This window comes from Pteropus medius, unplaced genomic scaffold (assembly GCF_902729225.1).
Source record: "Pteropus medius unplaced genomic scaffold, Ma_sr-lr_union100, whole genome shotgun sequence".
Lineage (NCBI taxonomy): Eukaryota > Metazoa > Chordata > Mammalia > Chiroptera > Pteropodidae > Pteropus > Pteropus medius.
Window position 1 is genome coordinate 700,036 of NW_024352949.1, and position 23,357 is coordinate 723,392.

Genomic DNA, 23,357 nt, shown 5'->3' on the forward strand with positions numbered 1-23,357 from the left:
GACACTGACTTTAAAAATAAACAAACAATCATCAGAGGAAGATTCTCAGAAAAGATAAATGGAAAGACAGCATAATAGCAGAAAATGATCAGGGAAGATTTATATTCTTCTCCACAAAGCAAACAAACTTCTATTCAGCTACTCCAAATAGAAAAGTCTACTCTCAGGTGTTTTTTAACAGTGTGAGAAAAATAAAAATCTAAGGAAAAACAAAAAATGGAACTTTTGTAAAAGGAAAAAAAGGATTAAAAAAGACATTAAGACAAAAAAGTGAAGAAAAATATCAGAAGAAACTGGAATAAAAAGAAGGAAATGGATGGTATCACATAGTAAATGAAAATTTTTTGATTTTTTTTATTCATGAGTTTACTGACTTTAAAAATATTACAGAAATGGTACATTTTAGATTGGTATATCTGTATTACCTGTATAAAATTCTGAATGCTATTTTCAATATAATATTTGGCTCTGTCAACATCATTTTGTAATATGTAAAGAAGACTCAATTCCTGACTATAATGAAGCTCTATAATAGCCTTCTGGAGCTCCTTGTTCACAGCTTCATCAATAAATGTCAGTAGGGACTGGTCATTCTCTCCTTGAAGCAGTAACTTCAGCTTGCTGCGGATCATGTAAGGTAGATAGGTTTCCTAAGGAACATAAGAATCTACCTGTAACTTCAGAAAACCAATTTTGTATGCCTAATTATTTTATTACTATAATATTCTTTGGTATAATTTTAGAGGCTAAAATTTAGAGCCAAAGTGAATGTTTGATACTTCGAACATAAAACTAGAATTTTTGAAACATGTTCATCTAAAATTGTTCATTTTGTAACCACAAAATATATAGGAACATGTTCTATAGAAAATTGGAACTATGTACTTTTACCTGAAAGTTATATTCAAAGTAAGGAATCTTTATTTTACTTTTTTTTTTCAAAGTGAGGAATCTTTAAGCAGAGCCAATATAGTACCAGTGTGGGAGGGATCAGAAGAGCAGCCTTGTTCAGGAGTTTGGGCAACCTTGTGAGTGGGGAGCCATCTTGCTCCAGGAATTGGGGTGGGCCCACATGTAACCTTCGATACAGTGCAGAAACAACAGAAAATCTTCTTTCATGTCACCATAGAAGGGATATTAATATTTATTTTTAAATACAAGCCATTTATTTTGAAAGGGTTAGTTAAACGTGGTAAGAGATTTAACAATACGAAGTTTGTGGGGGAAGTCAGGTAATATAAATAACTACATTTTTTTTTTAAGTTTTAAGTAATTTCATTAATTAGAAAACACCTGACCATCTAAAATATTTATTTCAGTGACCTCATAAAAATAATTCTACCCACCTGATAAAATGGTTCACTCCACATTTTATTTAGATCGGGAGGATTTTTACTGTCAACACTGACTATGGAACAGTATGCTAGTGATTTCCACTCAGCAAGTTGATTATAACAGTCAAGAGATGCAAGTTCCCAAAAATCCTTCTCAGCTTCTATAGGCTCGCCATCTACCCACTCTTGTTTATTGAGAGCCTGGCAAAGAAAAGTTCCTAAGATTATTTTATAAAGTGGAAAGAATACAAATTAAATATATTTGAAATAAGGTATGTAGCATAACATTCATAATAATGACAATCATTTTCAGCTTATGATAAGGGGAGAGAAAAAGGAAAATAGAGTAACACCAAAGGGAAGGAAAAAAACCAAAAGGAACATTATAGTAACAAATAAAAATAAAAATTCCAACCGAAAGGAAACTACTTCTCTGAGAAACTTACCAATGAAGTCAATTAAAAAAATGAAGACTTTAAATGACTCATAATTTGATTTACTGTGGGTTATTTAATACTTAAAAACGTTAGATCAAAATTGGAAAACAAGACATTTACGGAAACTTGCAGAGAATTTTACAACCTGAATTATGCATTCAGGAGTCTCACAGGTCACAGATTCTGAATTTCAACTACTTCCTAGACATCTACACTTGGATAGACACTGGCAATTCAAAACACAAAATATAAAAATATGAATTTATAGTCATCTTCTCAAAACCAATTCTTATCTCTTTATATATTTTTTACTTGCTGAAGGAAAACAATCTACTCAAATAGAAATCATATAACATTAGCAGATACTGAAATATCTTATTTTATAGTACTTGGTAATTTACAAAATGCTTTCTCTTTTATCCATTGAGGTTTTCTTAAAAAGAGTAAGAGATACAACAATAATTATTTCAAATTTTAGTTATTGTGAAACTATTCTCTGCCACTTGTGTAAAATAAAAGGAATAAAGCTGAAATATTATGAAACTCTAAATTTTAAAGCAAATAGTTTTTTCATCCAAAGAACAAAAGTGTTTAAGCAACTGACATTTGCTAGAGATCAGTTTTACCTCATTATACTGCTTGGCGGCTTCAGAATAATCACTTCTGGCTTCTTCTAATAATGCATTCTGAGTGACTTGTTTTGTTCCTATCTCACTGCTAAAAATGCCACGGAGGACATCATATTCTCCAATTGATCTATACAGTCTATAGAACAAACCAAAGGGGGGAAAAGTCCAAATTAATGAAAGCTCCAATATTTAAAAGTATTTATTAAAACAAAATATTACATCAAGATGTCACACATATTAACTAAAGATATGTTATTTTCGTTTTATAAAAATACAAAATCTTACAAATTTTGAAATCACTATTAGGTGTTTGTCTGTTTTTACCATTAGGTTTTACTACTTTAGTCATACAGAAGGCAGAAATTAGTCTAAGATACATTTACAGTGAAATTTGAAAATATCTTAGATTCCCAATGTATAAATTGTGTCATTAAAGAAGCTTCTTCTATGTTAATGGTACCATTACAGCAACATTGCACATATCTGCAGGAGACCTATTTAGAATCCCTGTTATAGCTCTAAAATTTGGAAGGCAGTCAAGAACCTGGAAGTGAGTGAAAATTAATCCAGGTCTTATTGATGCCACATTTTAATCCATGTTTTATGGACAAATCTCAATTCTATGGACAAGTAATTTTTTTACAGCCTTAATATTTGCTAGAGCATTCATGCATCTTTTCACATTAATATAAATTTGTTTGACCTCAGCAATCAAGCTTCTCCTTTAGGATATCTAAAGTGTTTAATAAGTTTGATCCCTAACTCCTGGAAATTTTTTTCCATCTTTTAAGTCTCAATGCAAATGTCATCTCTTCCTGAAACTGCAGTCACCTGACCAGCCAGCTGAGGATTGCTTTCTCCTTGGTTTTTCTGCAGTTTGGTCTCTTCCCAGGTATGAAATCTCATGTATTTATATCAAAAGAGCCCAATGGGGGTGTGGGGAGATGGTTAAAAAGGATAAAAGGATGAAGAAGTACAAATGGATGGTTACAAAACAGTCATAGAGATATAAAGTGCAACATGAGGAATATAGTCAACAATATTGTAATAAATATGTAAGGGGGAAGAGGGGTACTAGATTCAGTGGGGATGATCACTGTGAGTTATACAGATCTCTAGTCACTAAGCTGTACAAATGAAACTAATATATTTTTGTATGCCAACTATAATTGAAAAACCTCATTGAATTGTACAATGTAAATATGACCAACTAATTGTCTATTATATTTCAATAAAGCTGTAAAAAATAAAATAAAAGAACCCCATGAGCTCTACTTCAGAGCATACTGGTCCAAATTTAGATAAAAATCTAACACATATGGCTCTCTAAAGGGTTAAAGGTAACAAAATAAGAGGCAGAGGTGTGGAGGTGGGTTGTAGGATAACAAACAGTTCACAGCCCAAGAGCCAAAGGATAGATAAGAGCTACAAACATTTTTCAGGAACTCAGAAAGAGATCAGCCTCATGTTCACCCTACACTGGCCCCAACGTCCCTGAATTATTTATACTATAACACAGGCAAAACAATGATGGTGACATATCAAGAAAAGGCTAAATTAGGTTCTCAAAAACTGAAAAGCAAGCAAAAATAGTATATAAATAGTATAAGTATTAAAATTAGAAAAAAAATGTTTAAAAGTGTGTGCTTCATTACCCATTAAATATACACTATATGAATTCTCACTCCCTGAAAATACTAAATAGACAAATTGTTATTTACTGTTGTTCACATACATCTGAAAGAATAAGATAAAAAGTCAAGATGCACTCTCTGAACTGACTGACCTAGGATTTATCTGGCCTCTCAGAGAACTCACCATCTCCTACTTCATATAGTCACATCTGTAAGTACATGGAGAGAACTGTCTAATTCATATTTTAATTCTTCTCAGCACCTGACACAATGATTTACTCATTGTGCTCAATTAAGAAAGACAGGGTTGACTATAAAACAGTGAAAAGTGCACAGATTCCCCACCTTTACTTTTATTCTCTTTTTCCCTAGAACCTGAAAATCTAAAAATCCGTATGATAAAACAGAAGTTCTAATTAAATTTCAACCCAATCTAGCAGGCTTCTCAGAATCTGGCACTGGCTTTCTTATGATAAAACCACAGGTATGGGAAGGATCAGACACAGTGCAAAATGGCATAACTACTAGACGGAATTTCTTTTTTCTAAATAAACAAAGTAATTGGACTAAATTGTTCCTAAAAGTTTGAGTCCTGATGAAAATAATAAATCATCCTCTATTTAGTTTAGCAAACCAGCAAAACCAGAAAATACTAGGTAGGAACTGCAAGTTACAGCCACACTTCGCAGGAAACTAAACTTAGTGGATTACATTCAGTGAGTCCAAAAAGATTGTATACTGAAAGAAATTAACAGGTATAATAAAAATCTTTCTTTGGGAAAGACATTCCTTGTCATGGCAACTATTCTTAACTCATGGAATGGTACTCAAGCTGAAAAAATTTTCAAAAAACTTTGTAGAAGTGTTATTATCAACTTTATTCAGTTTTCTGCCAAAACGAAGCCAAAAATTTTCTGTATTACTTTGGTAAAAGTCACTATTCTTCCAACAGTGTCTGGATCTCAGAGCTTACTTAGCAAGTTCCATCCATCTGCAGACATCAGGAGAGAGGCGGGATCTCCCCTTAGCTCGCTTGGCAAGTGGCTCCTGAGGAACCATTTGGAGCAGGGCCTCCTCTAGAAGGTGGATGCCCACAGGCTGCTGTAGACTGGCCAGGCAGCCGGCACTAACAGAAGCTGGATCGAGGCTCAGCAAGTCTGTGTGTTGGCTACTGATTTCCTGTGAAACCACAAACACATGTAGCTATTTAGCCTGTGGTATTTTGGCCATTATCTTCATATGTGAATAGTTCATTTTACTAAACATAAAAGAAAGTTTTGACATAAGTAGTGATAGAACCAAAAATTTCTCTGTGTAATTCTATTAAATTTTCCTCAACATTCGATTTCCTCAAGGGAGAAAATTACCTTTTATTTTTACACTTCCAATCCAGGGATTAATTCAAAACAAAACAAAAAACCCACTAGAAAATATGAAGATTTTTACATATATTCCATATATCCAAACAACAACTGCAGATTCCAGGACTACTTAAATTGAATGGATGAGAAAAGCAGCTGAAACACAAAGATTTCATAGCCAATCACTAAAATACAGGATATGTCACAGACAAGAAATTCATTGTGGGAAGTTCTGGTGAGGCAGTGGAATCTCAAAGAGATGGTCATCCTTGCTAGAAAAGAACGCACATGAATACTATGCCAAATGTACTATGGTTCCACAGAGAGAGAAAACAAATCAATAGTTCCAGATATAAACCACAAACAGGAAGTCATAACAAGCATTTGCTTGTTATATAAAGATACAATGTAAATCGATGTTAAGAGAAACTTACTTTGAAATACCGGCCAATTCAATACAATAACACGAATCTTATATTTAGTGTGGCCAGGAGAAAAACAATGAAGGAATTTTACTTGTAAATTATAAACCAATGAAAATAGAACTAATGTATTTTAAAAAAACTATTAACAGTTTCATGCTACATCAAAAAGAACAAAACAGAAAAACCAAGTACTTCATCTCAGGGAATTATTACCCAATTAGTTTGCAAACCAAAGCTACTAATAAATAATATTAAAAATATAATTTTTAAATTGCTCTAGGGAGGGTACTAGTTATAAAAATGAACCAAAAAGATTTTCTATTAGGGACTTAGTAATGATCCATGTTTTGCATGGCAAAAAAACATTTCTTACATGAAAAGTAGTCTTCCAATAAGTATGGTTTAGCAGTAACTGAAAGTATGCCTACAGTAAGTTCTCTGGTCAAACTGTATTGCCTTAGAAAGGCCTTCTCTGACACTCCATCTAAGTAGTATCTACAATGGTTCACACTCTCCACCCTGACCAAAAGGCTATCTTACTTACCTGCTTCATTATTACCCTACACTACTTTAGGACTTCTATATTACTCAAGTTCTACGACACCTACTACTATACCTTATGGTATCATCCATATTTGTCTGTTTATTATCTAGAGTGTTCTTGGAGGGCAGAGATTTGTGCTTCTTCATTGCCATGTCTCCACCACTTAGAACAAAATCAGGCATGTGTACAATCAACATCTCTTGAAGGCAGTCAGGAGACAAGAACGGATTTAGTGAAATACCAAAAGGAAAAACAACTAAACAAGATGCAGGGTTTAAACAAAACATTGAAGAGATTGGCTTATTTATTCTGTCACATACAAGTTTTTTTTTTTTTCCCCAATATAAATAAATTATATCTACTCATCTGGGAAGAGGAAACCAAAACAAACAGAGTACATCTACTGTTACAAACACCGTGTGTTTGAGCTTGTGAAACAAATGAAGTTATTGTGACATAATTATGTGAAGGCAAAGTAGACAACGCATATATTATAAAGTGTGTATAGACTTTTACCTGAATACAAGAGACAAAAGGTGGAAAGAAAGAGAACGTGGTATTAAGAAAAAGATTGAAGTCTTGGAGCAACTTTTGAGTAATGCTATTTTTTTCAGACATGGTCTTATATTTATCCATCTCTTTTATAATTCCAGAAAACAGGCTGCCAAAAAGCTGCTTTGCAATTATTGAGTCTCTCTGTAAAATATTCAAAACAAAGACAATTAGGATCTGAAATAAAAATGCTTTAACTTACCAACTATCAGAGCTTTACTTGAAAATACAAACTGCTATAAACACATCTCAATTCTATTTGGAAAGTTTTAACAGGCATTGATTGACAAGGGGAGCATTTGGTATTTAACCAAATATATCTATTTGACATATGCCTTAAAAAAGGCATGATATCATGGATTTTGAACCCAGAGATACGAATTTAAAGTTGGCTTAATCACATACATAACCACATTATCTTAACTCCTGAGTGAGTCTGGGTCTTCAGATTCTTCATCTTTAAAATGGGGATAACAGATCACATCTCATAGCGCTATAGTAAAGATCAGCCAAAAAATGCATGTTAAATGTTCAGTGCAGTAACTGATAAAATCTTGAAGATTAAATTAGATTTTTAGGTATTATCCTCACATCAGCATCATTGTAAAGTTTAAGATAACTGATGAGCTTCAATAAAATGCCAATTTTAATTTTTCAAAGTCTCAACATTATGATGATTTAAACTGTTTAAACCATCAGTAGCCATTTTTGTATCTCCCAAGTTTGGGCTATTCATCTATAACAGCGCACTACTTGATCTTTTATGGCTTTAACTCTCACACTCCATGTCCACAAAAACACTACCCTTTACTTGTGTCTATAACACTAGTACTAAGAACAATTTCTGGCATGTAGTGTCTATATATATTTTTTTATAAAGGCATGAGTGCAATAAATAAAATTTAAAACATTTCATTTCATAAAAGCTATGACTGAATAAAAAGTACAATTTGACATATTCTTCATTTATTAATTTAAGCAATGGATTTGTCTTATAAAAAGTTATAATAGTCACTATATAAAATTTTTTAAAAAATGGATAAGGGAAAATATATATCACCCATAATTATATTACATAAAGACAGTCATTGTCATGATTGGTCTCTTACTGACATGCACACTCTTTTATATGATGTCTATTGTTCGGTAATCCGCTTTTTTCACCTAACATGTGGCAGACAGTCTACAACCCATTGATTCTTATGACTTATGTACAAATTCCTTTATATTTTAGGGAGACCCAAATGCTCATTCTGTTACAATAACTGCAGCAGTAATTAAGATAAATAATGCCTTCAGAGCAATAGGATGCTGCTGTTGGACATGCCCTGTAATGGCTAGCTTACAAGTGCCTCTTTAATTTTTCCCATATGTGAGGCTCACGATGAAGAATGGCGGTCCCAGGCAGCAGGAGAGGTTTCACCTGTTATCCAGCACTGCATCCCAGTGCTTAGAACAGCCCCTGGCATACAGGAGGAGTTACTCAATATACTAACATTTGTTGAATAAATAAAGTATTGGGATTTGAAAAATTAACAGAAATAAGAATGAACACATTTCTCCTTAAAGAATAGAAAAAATGTAGCCATGTTTTTTTCAAAACAATATTTACCATCTTTATTTTTTCCAAGCATAAATGAGATGAACAGACTTGGAGGTCTCTCAATAGTCTGAGGCTTGCTAACTTACTACTATCATTACATACCACATCTCTCTCCAGTGCGGACAGCAATAAATCTTGCCTAGGACAGCAGATGTCAAATCATTTTTGAAGCAGTAGTGTTAACACATGTATGCAAAGGACTAGAAAAACTGGGAAAAAGTGGAAATGTAGAAGCAGCACTGGACCAGGTATCAAAACACAGAGGGTATTTTCCTTGCTCCACAACCACTGAAGCATACAGCTTTCGCATATTATCTATTCTTTGCTAAACTTCAACTCTTCATCTGTAAATGTGTCTAGTAACTGCCTCAATGTCACAAAATTACTGGGAAAATCTAATGAGAGATATGTGAAAGCACTCCATAATGACTCAGGGCTGTACTATGATGGTAGTTACATGAAACTATGCATGGGGTAAAATGCACAGAATCTCATACACACAAATGAATGCAAGGGAAAATGACGAAAATGAACAAGGTCTGCAGTCTAGTTAATGCTATTGTACTAATGTCAATTTATAAGTCTTAATAACGTACTACAATTATATAATATATATCATTATTGAGGGAAGCTAGATGAAGGGAACGTGGGACTATGTACTAGTTTTGCAAATTCCTGTAATCTGTAATTATTTAGATTTTTTAAAAAAACTTAAAACAGTAAAGGGCTATGTAGATATAACCTAATATAATCAATGTTAGTACTAGAAACTTAAGCACAATAAAATATCAAGCATTATATTGCAGTACTTAGCATAATGCTATATAGATTATACATTATAATACTCTTCAATTTAAAAAATGATTTCAATAAAAGTCAAAGGAATCTTAATCAGGCTTTTGGGGGAAAGTATCCTGATTTTGTCAAAGAATTCAGTTAGAAAACTTCATTCACTTTCGATAATTTTACATCCTAATGACTTAGAAAAATATTTTCAGTCCTCTGCTATTAAGAGAATTAACAGAGAAGGAAGAATACTGATCCCACTGATAAACTGATACTCTCCTGATTCCAGGCTCCCCTAAATGATTTTATATAAGCAATGATTTAAGTGGCTAAGCACCTTAAAATTTACAATGATTTTTAATACATTCTTTCATTCTAACATTATTGATAAGAAAAACAGATTTCACTCTTAGGTTTTATAGACAAAAATGCTGTGGCTCAGAGCATTAAATGTCTTGACAAGGACCCCAATTACAGGGCTATCTTCTAGATGACTCTAATCAGAATCTCCCATGTGAGAAGCTTTGGAGCCAGGAAATGGCAGAGCCCAGATTTGCAACAAGGCCTATTAAGCGAGTCCAGTGTTGAGGACAAATCAACACCTCATTTATGACATAGCGTAGCCTTAATCATTTTTCCTTGTACACAGTAGACCTGAGGAACTGTTAAAATAATTTTAATCTGTGTCAATAGGAAATGCAGTGTTCAAGGACCAACCTGGGCCACAGCTTGCAAGGGCATGATCAGGCTGCTGTATTTAATCTGAATGTCGGGAAGGTCTCCTTGACGGTAACTTCTGTACAAAATGACCTGGGCATCATGCTTCATTTTTAACTTACTCTTGATCTCCTATAACCATTAGAATCAAAAAATGAAGATCTGAATTTTTATTTAAGAAAATCAGTAGTACATGAGCTATAAAACTGTCAGTATCCATCTTTTAACATAAAAGTGAATTGATGACAATTTTTACCCAAAATGTTTAGACACTATGCTTTACCAGTCTATGGCAGATCGGTATGGAAGACGAACAATGAAAATATTATTTAAATATTTATTACAAAGTAATCTGAATATATGTAAAATCAGAACTCAATTGAAAACTTTTTAAAGCCATAAATCACAGAGTTGTATTTCCTTTTAATGACCCTTAGAATAAACTCTGGCTATAAGGCCCAGTGTGATCACCACAACTCCTTCAACACTCAGGTCCTCTAGGCCCTGCTCATCTGCCCAGGCCAGTCTGGGCCTTCCGTATGCTTCATAATCATCTCCCTAACTCTCCCTCATGCAGGGCGGTGGGTACCTGCTCAACTTTTTGCCTAGAATCTTTCTACAGCTTTTCACTCATCATTTGGTTCCCATCTCAGATATTATCTCTTCAAAAAGGCTTGCCTCACTATCTCTTTTAACAGGTCTCCCCAGACATGCTCATCACCTGGTTAGTTTTCTACACTAAACTTTTTACAACCTTAACTAATCTTTTTTGTCTGTTGTACACACTGGACTGTAGCCCCATAAGTGCTCCTATTATACATTTCTACAACACTAGCACTGAGTAGTGCCACTGAGCACAATGCCTAACAAATAAATGGCAAGTTCATAGCCTTCCAATGCCTATTTCCATGCCATTCTTAATGAGTGGTCAGCCACTTCAGATTACAACACCTGTGTCAGAGGGAATGCTACATTTCTTAATTATTAAAAAGAACTTTGTATCAGGCCAAATATCTTCCTGCAATTTCTACCCAACAATTCTGGTTTTATCTCTTCCTTCTGCTGCCTAGTTACTGTTATTTCCTTTAGGCATGCCTATTTAGGTTTCGGGTTTAATTATGAGCCCACAGCTAGTTCTGTGAATGGGCAAAACTGAAGGCCCTCCAGGCATGGTGGGTCCAGTGAGAAGGAGCATGAAATAACCTTGGGACACTGATTTTAAACCTCAGTCCTCAAAAGAACAGTTGTAGTTACAGAGACAAGAGAAAGCTGAAAAGTACATTTTCTGTCCACAGAAGATACAGTGAAACCATTCAACCACTTCATATTCAGATTTGGAAGTTAATTAAGTGGCTAAGGATTTAAACTGATTTAGAAAAAAGATAGTTTTTTTTTGTAACTCACAATCTAGTCTTCCTTGCTTGAAAATTTTGTCATAATTACTGATTTATAAGTAAGATCAAAACTATGGCTAAACAAATTATTTTATTATTTCCACATTTTAAGAAAACTTAAACTATTAATTCCTGCCACAGTCTCAAATCACTGCTTTCAGCAGATAGCCATAGACTGTCTGCCTAGTCCCTGCCCACTCCTTTCTCTGGGACGACCAGTCCCTCCGCACCCAGGCATCTCTAGGAGAATGGCTGGTTATAACGTGGCTTCAGCCCTCCAACCATAGCTTATTGGTCTTGCAGTGGCCCCTGACCTGAAGTGGGTCAAGGCTCTGGCCTTGATGTAGACAATCTCTTCCTAGCAGCTAAAGTTGTAAAATGTAAAATTCAGGAATAACTGGTGGTTATGGTTCCACCACACAGAGAGAGCCAGCCTGTTCAGAGAGAACAAAACCAAGCTGTGGTGAGAGGCTGAAAGAAGGGGCAGAGGTAGAGACCTGCCGAGTACCTGTGAGCCAGAACATACCACAGATGCAGGGGATGACCTACATGTCTCATTCCAAGATCCTATGACCTAATCAGTGAGTCATGAATGCCCTTCATATCCACAGAAGTCAGAGGAGACTTTGGTTCATAAATAACTTTAACTCATGTAATACAGCTTCTGTGATTTGGTTTGGACCAATACTGGAACCAACGCTTATTGAGACTGAGACAGAGACAGAGACAGAGACAGAGAAGAGAGAGAGAGAGAGAGAAAAGGGAGGGAGGGGAGGAGAGGGGAGGGGGAGGGGAGGAGGGGGAGGAGAAATATAAATAGATATTTCTAACCAATCATTTTCTTGAAAAAGATACAAACCTTCTCTCGTTTTTGTTCAACAACACCTTTTCTGGCATAAAACAAACTGAGCTTTTCTCGGTCCTTTAAAAATCGTCTGCGTAATCTTAATATTTCTGCCCGATTATCTGTATCTGAAGAATATAAAGCAAGTTTGTTATAGTTAGCCAAAGTGACATTTGAAGTTGACTTTGCCTCCTTCTAGAATCTCCTAAGAAGTGAGACTGTTTGCTTATCTCCATTTTTTTACTTTTATTTAGCTTTTCTTTTTTAAACAACACAAGCCTATGAAGAACAGAGAACAGCAGAGGAAATGATTAACCAGTTTTAGAATCTAGAGAACGAAAGTTGTAAATAACTCAGTCCAATCCCAGTGCTCTGGTGGAGAGAAGGAGGCCAGAACAACGACAGTGGAGAAGACTTGAAAGACTCAGGGCCTGGCAGCTCTAGGCACCTCCAGAGAAAAAGTAAGTCTGAAGCAAGAGATGTGGTTTGAAGGCACTGCTCCTCCATCCTGTGGGTGCAGAGCCTGGGGAGTGGATACAGGGCCTGTGAGTAGAAAAGGCTGGCATGACTGGAGGCAGAGGAACTACAGTAACCCTGAGGACATATGGAATCTGGAGCCGCCTCCTTCCCGCAGGCTCCTAGAGTGCTGGCACCCAGGCCTTTAGCCTGTAGGTGAGAGGCTGTGGAGATTCTGCCATTGGATGATCAACCAGCACAAAAGAACAGACACAGACATCGACATATCACGGGCTTCAGCGTCTTGGTCCAGCCTGACCTCTGCACAGTGACGGCCCAATCAGTACACGCTCTTGATTTGTTGCTATTTCAAATGCCTTTTTAGTGCCCTACCTGGGAACACATGCAAAAAAGCCAAATATCACCAGGTATTTTGAGGACAGCTTCAAATATGAAAGACAGAAACCAAAATAAATAATAGAGAAAGAGCAACTGTTAAAATCTGACCATACAGGGAAGAAAATTCAAAAAATTATCATTTACTGGAAAGTTAAGAATAAATATTGCAACTGTAGATCAAGGACTGAAAAGATGTTCAGAGAACAAAAAAATCTCATGGAAACAAAATATATTGTGACATAAAAGCAAGGGTTAGAAGATAAGGTTGAAGAGATTTTCAGAATGTAGAGCAAAAAGGAAAAAAAAAAAAAGAAAATTAGATGAATAATGTGGAAGAATTGATATCCAAGCAACAGGATTCCAAAAAAGAGAAAATTGAAAGTATTTTTTCTGTGTGTGTGTGTTTTAGTTCCTACAATTAAATAAAAAGGAACATATATGACCTTGCTTCTAATTTTACTTCTATCTAAAGTCATACACTGGCATTTACACAGGGTTTTTACCTTGGGATCTTTCATCTCTTCACATTTTCTCCCCCTGGGCTTTCACTCACTCCCAGAGCTGCAATTCTCATAAGCGGCAAACTTCTAAACTGGTCTCTACCCCAACCCTCTCAGAGTTGGGTCTTGTCAGTACTTTCCACTCAGCCCACTCCACCTTCTTCCAGCCTTGATCACAGGTCAAGGTGTGGCTGCCTTTGACCTACACCTCTCAGTACCCGCTAGGCACTCCATCCCCAAGAGGTCATTTAGAGACCCTGTGCTGTCTCTGCTTGATTCATTACCTAAAGTTGTGTTTCACTCCTTAAGCCACACCCCCACACCCTCAAGTCTGTTTCCTCAGCATTCTTTACCTTTGTTCTCAGTGTGTCCTGAAGCATCCACTTAACTGGACTGCTACAAGGCACTGCTAGAGCTGACTCTGTCAGTGTGCACTGAGCTGATCTGAGTCAGTTGCACCTCCCAACATATTACATACTTCTCCATCTCTGACCCTGTTCATCCTCTCCCTTCGTGGCTAGTCTTAAAGTCTATCTCCTCCATCAGGTCTTTCCTGAGGCTCTCTCCATTCTCTACCTGGATTTAAACACTCTCTTCAAGACTTAGCTTACTAATTCTGCTTCATCACACGATCACCTACCTGTTGCCTTACCCACACCTATTATTCTAGAAGATCACTAAATAAATGGATTGAGTTCAGTTTATTCAACAGCTTTTCTGGAATACATAAAACTATGATTTCAACATGGTGCCCAGACAACATTTACTAAATTAAATTTTAATAGGCTTAATTACAAGTTACAAAGAAATGTGAACAGTCAGAAATGTGCTTTCTTCATCTAAGCCTCTGCACTGATTTAGACCGTAGGTGATTTTAAACACATCTCGGCAACTGTACTTTACCTTTTGCTTTGTTATCCACCTTGTCTCCTGGAAGGCTCAATCTTTTCTTCCCAAAATCAGGTCCCACTGACTTCAGGAGTGCTCTTTGTGATTTTTCACTCCTCTTGTGGGCAAATAGTAAGGAGGAAGATAAGGAATCAGATGATGAGGAAAGCATATAATCCACCAGTGGGTCAATATTGCTCCCAGTGAGCCAATTAAAGGAGCTCCTTCCATCTGTAAAAAGGCATAACCGCAGCTATGTCACAGCATGCTCAGCACTGCAGAGCCCTGCCAAGCCCACACCCTACCCACCTCTGCCCCACAGGGGCAGCACCACCTGCCAGAACACACTGTGTGAGAGAAAGGGGTACATCATCCTGGTGGCACCTGGGACCTCCACATGCTCACCTGGAAGAGTAACTGGGGGCAGCTCTCCAGGGAGATAGTCACATCACAGCAGAAAGACACTGGGTGGACTCCATGGGGTCATCAGTGGGTGATCCAAGGCAGCTTAGGCATCTGAGCCTCAGTGTTCTCATTTATAAAGTAGAAAACACATCGCCTGCCATTTTAAGCTGCTGTGATCATTACAGGAATGGTGTTTTGTAGCTACTATGAAGTACTAAGATCCATAATTTCTAATATCAGTGTAATAAAATTTCCATTGTAATTATTCAAATTAGTCCTACTTCTAGAAGCAATAGAACGTGAAAAAATTTATGTAAAGAAAAACTGCTGTGAAGTGTTTCTATAAAATGATTTAAATATTTTACTCCACAACTTATACTTTGATGTTCAAAGGAAATAGTTGAACCATTTGAGAAAGAACACTTTGATAAACTATACACATAGTAATAAGTCCGGTTTAGCTCTACTTTACTTCTGGGTATGGGTTTTTTAATTTGATGCACTAAACAGATTTTTCTGGGCAAAACCAAAACAGAACATACACGTACTAAAACTTTTCCTGTTTTGTTTTTTTTTTTCCAGTCAGAAATAATCCTTTTTTTCTAAAACTGTGGTAAAATACACACATCAAAAAAACTATTTTAACCATTTTTAAGTGTACAGTTCCATGGCATCAAGTATACTCACATAGTTGTGCGGCCATCACCACTATTCATCTCTGGAACTTTTTCATCATCGTACAACTGAAACTTCATACTCATTAAACATGAACTCCTCATTGCCCACTTCCCCAGACCTGAAAACCACCCTTCTACTTCATGTTTCTAAGAATCTGACTACTTTAGGGACCTCAATCCTTTTCTCCTTTGTGGCACTTTTCACTTTCTCCTATTATCGTTTCACTCCTCTTATAAATGGTCAATGTTCTTGCAGTAGAGGCTGTTTCCACAGGTGATAGGGTTTGGTGCACAGCAGGTAGGCATTCAGGTTAACAGTTACCTGTGTTTTGTGTAGGTGTGAAATCATACTGCTGTTGGGTGGCCCGTATCTGCCTAGCCATTGCTCTTCGATCTGAGAGGGATCCTTCCTGGGTCCATGTCTGGAGAGTATTTTGGGAAGCCTGAGTCTCAATAAACATTGGAGTGAGAACAGTACTTCGCAAACGCCAGTCAGAATCAATAGTATACTCCTGCATGTAAGAGAGTTTCAAATGAAATAATGTTTGCTTCTTTAGCAACATGGCAATATTTTAACTTAAAATCCAATGGTACTATCAACAAGTATGTACTGTAATTTCATATTCTCTATGGAAAGCAGATGAAGAACTTTTTCAAATTTAAAAGTTTTAATTTTATTTTCCAACTAGAAAAACTAATTCGAACTAAGGGAGAAAAATCATTTTTCTACTCCTTAACATTCTGCATTAAAAGGCTTAATGCCATATTCAATAACAGCACCGTAACACAACTGCAACTCCTTCCTAAGTACTCACCATGTGCCCAGCACTGTGAAAGATATTAAGAATACAAGAGCAAGGAGAATAGGGTCAGGTTTTGCTACCCAGGAGTTCAAGCAGGGATAAAGAAACTCGTTTATTAATGTGTAAATCACAGCTGTTAAGGCTGCCAGAAGGTGCAAACTGGGCATGTACCAAGTGCATGAAAGGAGTGGTGGAAGGAGGAGCAGGCAATATGGAGAAAGGAAAATTTAAGTGGAGGTAGAAAGAATGAGAAGTGTGAGCCATGTGAAGGGAGTGTGGGCAAAAGAGAATAAGCAAATGAGAATGTTTCAGAAAGGAAGATATGAGTATTCCAAGTAAAATAAAAGAGCCAACATCACTAGTCATCAGAAATGCAAATCAAAACCAAAATAAGATATCACCTCACAACTGTTAGAATGGCTATCATCAGGAAGACAAATAACAAGTGTTGGTGGTTGTGGAGAAAAGGGAACCCTTGTGCACTGTTAGTGGGAATGCAAATTGGTGAAACCACTATGGAAAACAGTGTGGCAGTTCCTCAAAAAATTAAAAATAGAACTACCATATTATTACCCAACAATCCCACTTCTGAGTATTTTTCTGAAGGAAACAAAAACAAAAGTTGAAAAGGTATCTGCACCCCCATGTTCAATGCAGCATTACTTACAATAGTCAAGACATGGAAGCAACCTAAGTGTCCACCGATACTGTGTTCATGTATACAATGGAATATTATTTGGCCATAAAAAAGGAAACCCTGCTATCTGTGATAACATGGATGGACCTTGAATGTATCACACTAAGAGAAATAAGTCAGATGGAGAAAGACACACACTGTATGATCTCATTTATATGTGGAGTCTAAAAACAAAAGCTTCGAACTCATACATACAGAGATAGATCAGTGGTTGTGAGGGGTGGGGTTGGGAGGTGGGCAAAATGGATCAGGGGGGTCAAAAGGCACAAACCTCTAGTTATAAAATAAATAAGTCATGGGGATGGAATGTATAACATGATGACTACAGTTAATAATAATGCATTATATATTTGAAAGCTGCTGAAGTTCTCACTGCAAGAAAATAATTTATAACTATGTATTGTGATGAATGTTAATAAGACTTACTGTGGTGATCGTTTATACAAATATTGAATAGTTATGTTGTACACCTAAAATTAATGTCATATTTCAATTATATCTCAATAAAAAGAAAGAAATCCTATTTAGTACTATTAGAAAATGTTTGTTGACTAACAGACAGGGAAAGCTTATAATGTTTATTATTACAAAGCCAAGCACTTCACCTGAAATTCACATTCTGACAGAGGATGCTCAAACACAGGGTTCAGATAATCTGGACTCAGGCTGGTCATTTCAAGCAGAAAATCTGTTGCTAAACTTAAAAAGTGCATTTCTATCTTAGGAGAATATAAGGAATTTAGTGCCAACAATCGGTCCAAGATTTTTGAAGGTAACCTGGTTTCATGGCTCCAGAAATTTCGAATAATTAATCTGAAAAGCAGAGAAGAAAGTATACTGCTTAGATATTGGCAAATGACAAAGAATGACTTTACACATAGTGTTACATGGAGAAGGCGCAATTTTTCATTTATAAAAAGCTTAACATAAAGGCAAACCACATTCAAAATTGTATAAACAGTATAATCTGAGTTATAAATAATAATATTCATTAAAGAAAGGAAATATTCTAAAACTTTAGAATATTTAACAAGAAGTGAGAAACTGGGTGACTTTATTTATCTCTATTACCTGAGAAGTTTTCAGAGATGAGTATATAATATTAACTCTTTTGAAACTGAGAAAACACTTAAGAAATTATATATAATTCTTTACTGCCTTGTTAAAACAACCGACTCTAAAAAAAAAAGTGGCATGAAATATTCAAAACTTAAAACTAGTTAAAAATCCAGTTTAGGCTTTATAATTTATAAATGCTTATGAAATCCAAATATAATTTTTAAAGGCTCAGTGAATTCAAACTTGCATCAGAATAAAAAATTAATTGATATAAAGAATCATACAAAAAGTTTATGCCCCTTCTTATATAATTAGTACTTGATAAAACACTCATATAAAATGACTTAGGAGAGCCATTTTAGAGAACAAGCATCATTCATATTTTCATGTATAATCAACATTATCATTTTCTTCTATTTCTATGGTTCGAAATATTTCTTTCAATATTATTATGTATTGTGTGATTTCAACTATTGGAGTTAAATGGGAAACATAAAAATTGTCATTATAGATTTTTTCATTTTGAAATGCTTTCATTCACTGAATTAGCAGGAATAGCTTTAGCCATACTACTTTCTTAAGAGTTTCAAATTAAAGTAACTTACCTGGATTTTAAAGTCTAATGTGAATTAAAATACATTTTTATTAAACATTATGAATGCAAGATGCAGAGAAAAATGCTAATACCGCAAATACACTTCTGAAACTGCTGAAAACTACACAATGCTAGCCTAGAAAGATATCCCTAAATTTATTTATCTGGCCCAATTATTTCGGGAGGAGCACATACTGAAGCCCAAGGTTCTCATCGATCAATCCTTGAATCAATACATCTTTTGCCAACTTAAATATTTCCTGGGAGTCATCATCTGCTTGACTTTCTGGATCTCTGAGAAAAGTAACAAAATGACAAAACATTAACACTCTCTTGTATCGCTTCTGTTCAAAACCAGTAACACTGTCCAGAATTAAAAAATTTAAATATGGCTTTTTCCACGGAACTTCTAAAATCACAGCAGAACATACTCTGATGTGTATGTATCCCCGACACTCTCCTTTGGTGCCTCCGTGAGCCCATCTGAGTGACCACTCCTCCCTCATCCCCAACAACATGAAGGGGCTCAAGTGCAGGGGACAACAGGTAGGTGGTGGGAGCAGGACTTCAAAGGGTTCCCTGGGAATGCTAAGAGGTCCTAGGATGGGCCCAGATCCCATGGGAAGTGGTGTGACGGTGGTCCTGAAGGATGGATATGCCAGCAGAGTCTATTCTTTAATCTTGTTAGAACTTAAAGGGGCAACAATAAAAACAAATTATACTTTTAGCTCAACTAATAATTTCAAGCTGTGAATATTTCCCACACATACGTAATGAGTTAAATAAGGGTACATTTCAATATATTAAAATAAATTTGTTTTAATTATTAACCATGTTAAAAATGTTTTTATTATTTATTATAATCTGTTCTAGATTGCTAAAGGAATCCAAATTCTTCCTTAAAAAAAAAAAAAGCAATACAATGTAATACAAAATGTCAACGTAGAGTCTCGGGTTACCCCTGCAGTGATGTCCCCTGGTCCCACCGATATCACTACTGCTCCCACCCCTTAGCTCCTTGGCCACAGGATGGGCACCCATGACGATGGGTGTGACTACCTCTTCGAAGTCGTCCGTATTGGAGATTCTGGTGTTGGAAAGAGTAATCTGTCTCGATTTACTCAAAATGAGTTTGATCTCGAAAGCAAGAGCACCACTAGAGTAGATTTGCAACAAACAGCATCCAGATTGATGGGAAAACAATAAAGGCACAGATATGGGACACCCCAGGGCAAGAGCAATATCGAACTATAGTATCAGCATACTACTGTGGAGCTGTAGGTGCCTTATTGGTTTATGACATTGCTAAATATCTCACACATGAAAATGTAGAGCGATGGCTCAAAGAACCAAGAGATCATGCTGACAGTAACACTGTTATGCCTGTGGGCAACAAGTGATTTACGTCATCTCAGGACAGTTCCTACAGATGAAGCAAGAGCTTTTGCAGAAAAGAATGGTTTATATTCATTGAGACATCTGCTCTAGATGCTACAAATGTAGAAGCTGCTTTTCAGACAATTCTGACGGAGATATACCGCACTGTTTCCCAGAAGGAAATGTCAGACATGTAAAAATGACAAGTCTCCAAGCAACAAAGTGGTTCCTATTGATGTTTCACCAACCACTGAAAACAAGCCAAAGATGCAGTGCTCTCAGAACATATAAGGTGTTTCTCTTCTCTGCTAGAAGATTGTGTATAGTCCATTTCCGAGGCCTGAGATTTAAATATATTTGTAATTCTTGTGGTCACTTTTGTGTTTTATTACTTCTTCATACTTATGGAATTTTCCAGTTAAGTCTTCTGACTTTAGCTTTATAAAATTATCCACTTGTCCCAGAAAAGAAAATGTCAGTGTAGAGCTTACCGGTAATTGTCATGAATCCACATAAGAATATTGTACATTTGTTCCCTACACACCGGAGAAGGATGAGAAATGAATTCTACAACAGGGTTCAGAAGTTCTCGAAGTTCTACTGGTTTCAATTTTGCCATCATCTTATAAATTATGTCCAAACATACTTTCTGTCTTTCATCATCTCTGTAATAAGAGAGATTTTTTAAAAAAACAAACTTAACAATTTTCATTATTATACTTTCAGATGTGACAGGTTAATTTTTTTTCTATGTTGTTCTCTATTTCATACTTTGTTATAATAGATAATACTACATATACAAAAATTACGTTCTTAAAAGTAATTATCATGGGCTAGATTATTAAAAACGAACAAATTAATTCAACGTGGTATCCTGGACTGGATCCTAGAATAGAAAAAGAACATTAGTGAGAAAACTGGCGAAATCCAAAAATAAAGTCTAGTTTAGTTAACAGTAATGTACTAATAATGTTCATTTCTTAATTTTGACAAATGTACCATGATTATGTGAAATAGGGGAACTGGGTAAAGGGTAAGTGGGACCTATGTGTACTATCTTTTAATTTTTCTGTAAATATAAGAGTATTCCAAAATTAAAAGTTCATTTTTCAAAAACATGAAAATGTCAAACAAAACAGCTAAATATAAAAAAATTTCATGATTTTAAAAAATGATTTCAAGTGTTAGGCCACCTCATGTAGTGGGATTAAGTGTAGTCTGGGTCTCTGGCGAGGTGCATACCTATTTCCTTGTTTTATATATCTTTTCCTCCTTAAAGTGCTTTACACATAGAATGTATTCAGTAAATGCTTAATAAGGCTATCAGAACACAATGACACATTACGCATTTATCATTATATAAAAATATATACACAGACAAGACTGGAAAAGTGCAGAGAAATAAAAATATTGCAAGCGCTCAACAGCATTTTTTTTAACATTTACTAGGAGACTGTAATTTTGAAAATGAACAATATTAACAAACAATAAAGGAAGCCTCTTACCTGGCAAAGTTAAGTACAAAACTCAAAACCATGCATTTTATACCTGAAAAGAGCCTTAGACAACCCCACAGACATGCTCCCTCCAAGGTGCCAGGTGAAAGGAGGCAGGAGGGCCAGATCCCACAACCTTTTCTCTTAGATTTAAATTTAACAAATTCATATTTCATGAAAACCTACAAGTTCTTTGAGTTGACGGAGAAAGCTGAACTAATCAACATTTTATGAGTCTGCTGAATCTAAGATGAAGCTGTCTGCCCACTCACCTATGTTTCATGATTTGAATAAAATCCTTGCTCTTTAACTGTAAGTATAGATCTGTTACTTCCTCTGAACGACACAGCACCACTTCCAGACAGAGAGTCTTCATCACGCCATGAAATTTTGGCAGCAGGAAGAACACAGTGTTCATAAACCTAATCAGTGGACATGACAAGTGAGTCGGGAGCAGTCTCCACCATCTCCACCGCAGGACATTCACTCCTACCAACATCTTACCTATCAGCAAGAGGAGGGTAGTGCTTAACAGCTTTGTTCAAGCACACGATAAATTTGTCCTCCATTGTATTCTGATGTTGCTTCAACTGTTTTACAATCAGTTCACACACGGATTCTTTCAGTATCTGAAAAATTAAGTTTCTTTTCAAATGTAGAAAAATGCAAACTTAGGTTAAGTTTCTGAAAACAGGTTTACCTTGAAGAGTTACGTGAACCCAAGGAAGTGTTCAGTGCTATCATCTGCAACAGTGTACACAAGGTTAAGTGTCAGGAGTACCCACAGGTTTGCATTAACCACTGGGAACCACCAGAGGCTCTGGAACCATGAGTTTGGGTGAGCCAGGCAACAGCCATGCATAGTTTGTGCTGCTAGCACTGGCAGTGTCCAGCTCATGTGAGATGTCAGATCAATAAAGATCAGTGCTTTCTTCTGACACTGTTCAGCAAATCATTGGGGATGCTGAACTAAAATCAGTGATTAAATACTGTTTAAGATACATTTTATAATGCCAGTGTTCACGTCTCTTGTCAAATATTCATACAAGCCAAAATTTTCAAGCAACTGTATCTAAACAGCAGTCCCTATCACTGTCTATCCCTATACCCTACTTTCTCTTGATCACATATTACTATCTACTATGATAGATTTGTCTCCTCTCACCAAATGCCAGCTCCCTGAGGGTGGGGTTGGCCTGTCCTGTTCCCTGGTATATAACGAGAGCCTAGAGCCAATCAGTAAGTACCCAACACATATAAGTGACTGACACATTTAAGTGCCAAAGTTATAAAACAATATTAACCTAAAAATATACATAAAACAAGAAGAAAAATGCATGCACACACATACTGATGACTAGAGTCTATGTCTCAGGTGCCAAAAGCAGGTTAGTGGTTAGAATATGAGTGACGCTTACTTCTTCATGTTTTACTGTTTCCCAAATTTCTACGCACAATCAATACCATTTTAGATTCAGAAAATAACTATGTAAAAGAAGTGTTTACATAGTCTCATTATGTAAAAATTTAGGTCAAGACTGAATTTGGGACAGACTGAATTTGGGATCTGTGTGATTTGCTCTAACTGTTGTGATGAAATCAAGCGTGTTATATGAACTGATCCCCAACATTTAGGGACTCTAGAATTGTGTCATAAAAAAGTTATTCTGAATTTTTTAAATGGTGTATTTTATAAAAATAGCTGGCAATCCTTAAAACAAATAAGTGAAGTCTGATCTTTCCAA

The 23,357-nt window shown here is 35.9% G+C and overlaps 1 protein-coding gene, 1 long non-coding RNA gene and 1 pseudogene across 7 annotated transcripts in view; 2 read left to right on the forward strand and 1 right to left on the reverse strand.

The window, feature by feature from the left end:
• The window catches only part of LOC120592715 (uncharacterized), a 52,178-nt gene extending 39,471 nt beyond the window's left edge, over window positions 1-12,707 (forward strand). The window contains exons 2-3 of the long non-coding RNA XR_005650194.1: window positions 3,192-3,292; window positions 12,515-12,707. This is a non-coding gene — a long non-coding RNA (uncharacterized LOC120592715). The remainder of the gene's footprint in view (window positions 1-3,191; window positions 3,293-12,514) is intronic.
• Window positions 1-23,357, reverse strand: part of PRKDC (protein kinase, DNA-activated, catalytic subunit) — a 193,347-nt gene that overhangs the window by 48,513 nt on the left and 121,477 nt on the right. For 5 of the 6 annotated variants that reach the window (XM_039850423.1, XM_039850421.1, XM_039850422.1 and 2 more), the window contains 14 exons: window positions 22,117-22,241; window positions 21,885-22,034; window positions 20,608-20,781; window positions 18,935-19,033; window positions 17,691-17,898; window positions 15,908-16,097; window positions 14,519-14,734; window positions 12,276-12,388; window positions 10,023-10,154; window positions 6,881-7,060; window positions 5,008-5,213; window positions 2,398-2,536; window positions 1,347-1,535; window positions 426-650 (listed from right to left, as the gene is read on the reverse strand). In XM_039850423.1, the coding sequence (XP_039706357.1) occupies window positions 426-650; window positions 1,347-1,535; window positions 2,398-2,536; window positions 5,008-5,213; window positions 6,881-7,060; window positions 10,023-10,154; window positions 12,276-12,388; window positions 14,519-14,734; window positions 15,908-16,097; window positions 17,691-17,898; window positions 18,935-19,033; window positions 20,608-20,781; window positions 21,885-22,034; window positions 22,117-22,241 (2,346 nt within the window). The remainder of the gene's footprint in view (window positions 1-425; window positions 651-1,346; window positions 1,536-2,397; window positions 2,537-5,007; window positions 5,214-6,880; window positions 7,061-10,022; window positions 10,155-12,275; window positions 12,389-14,518; window positions 14,735-15,907; window positions 16,098-17,690; window positions 17,899-18,934; window positions 19,034-20,607; window positions 20,782-21,884; window positions 22,035-22,116; window positions 22,242-23,357) is intronic. The other variant, XM_039850425.1, reaches the window with a different exon arrangement.
• Window positions 19,763-20,407, forward strand: LOC120592714 (ras-related protein Rab-11A-like; annotated as a pseudogene).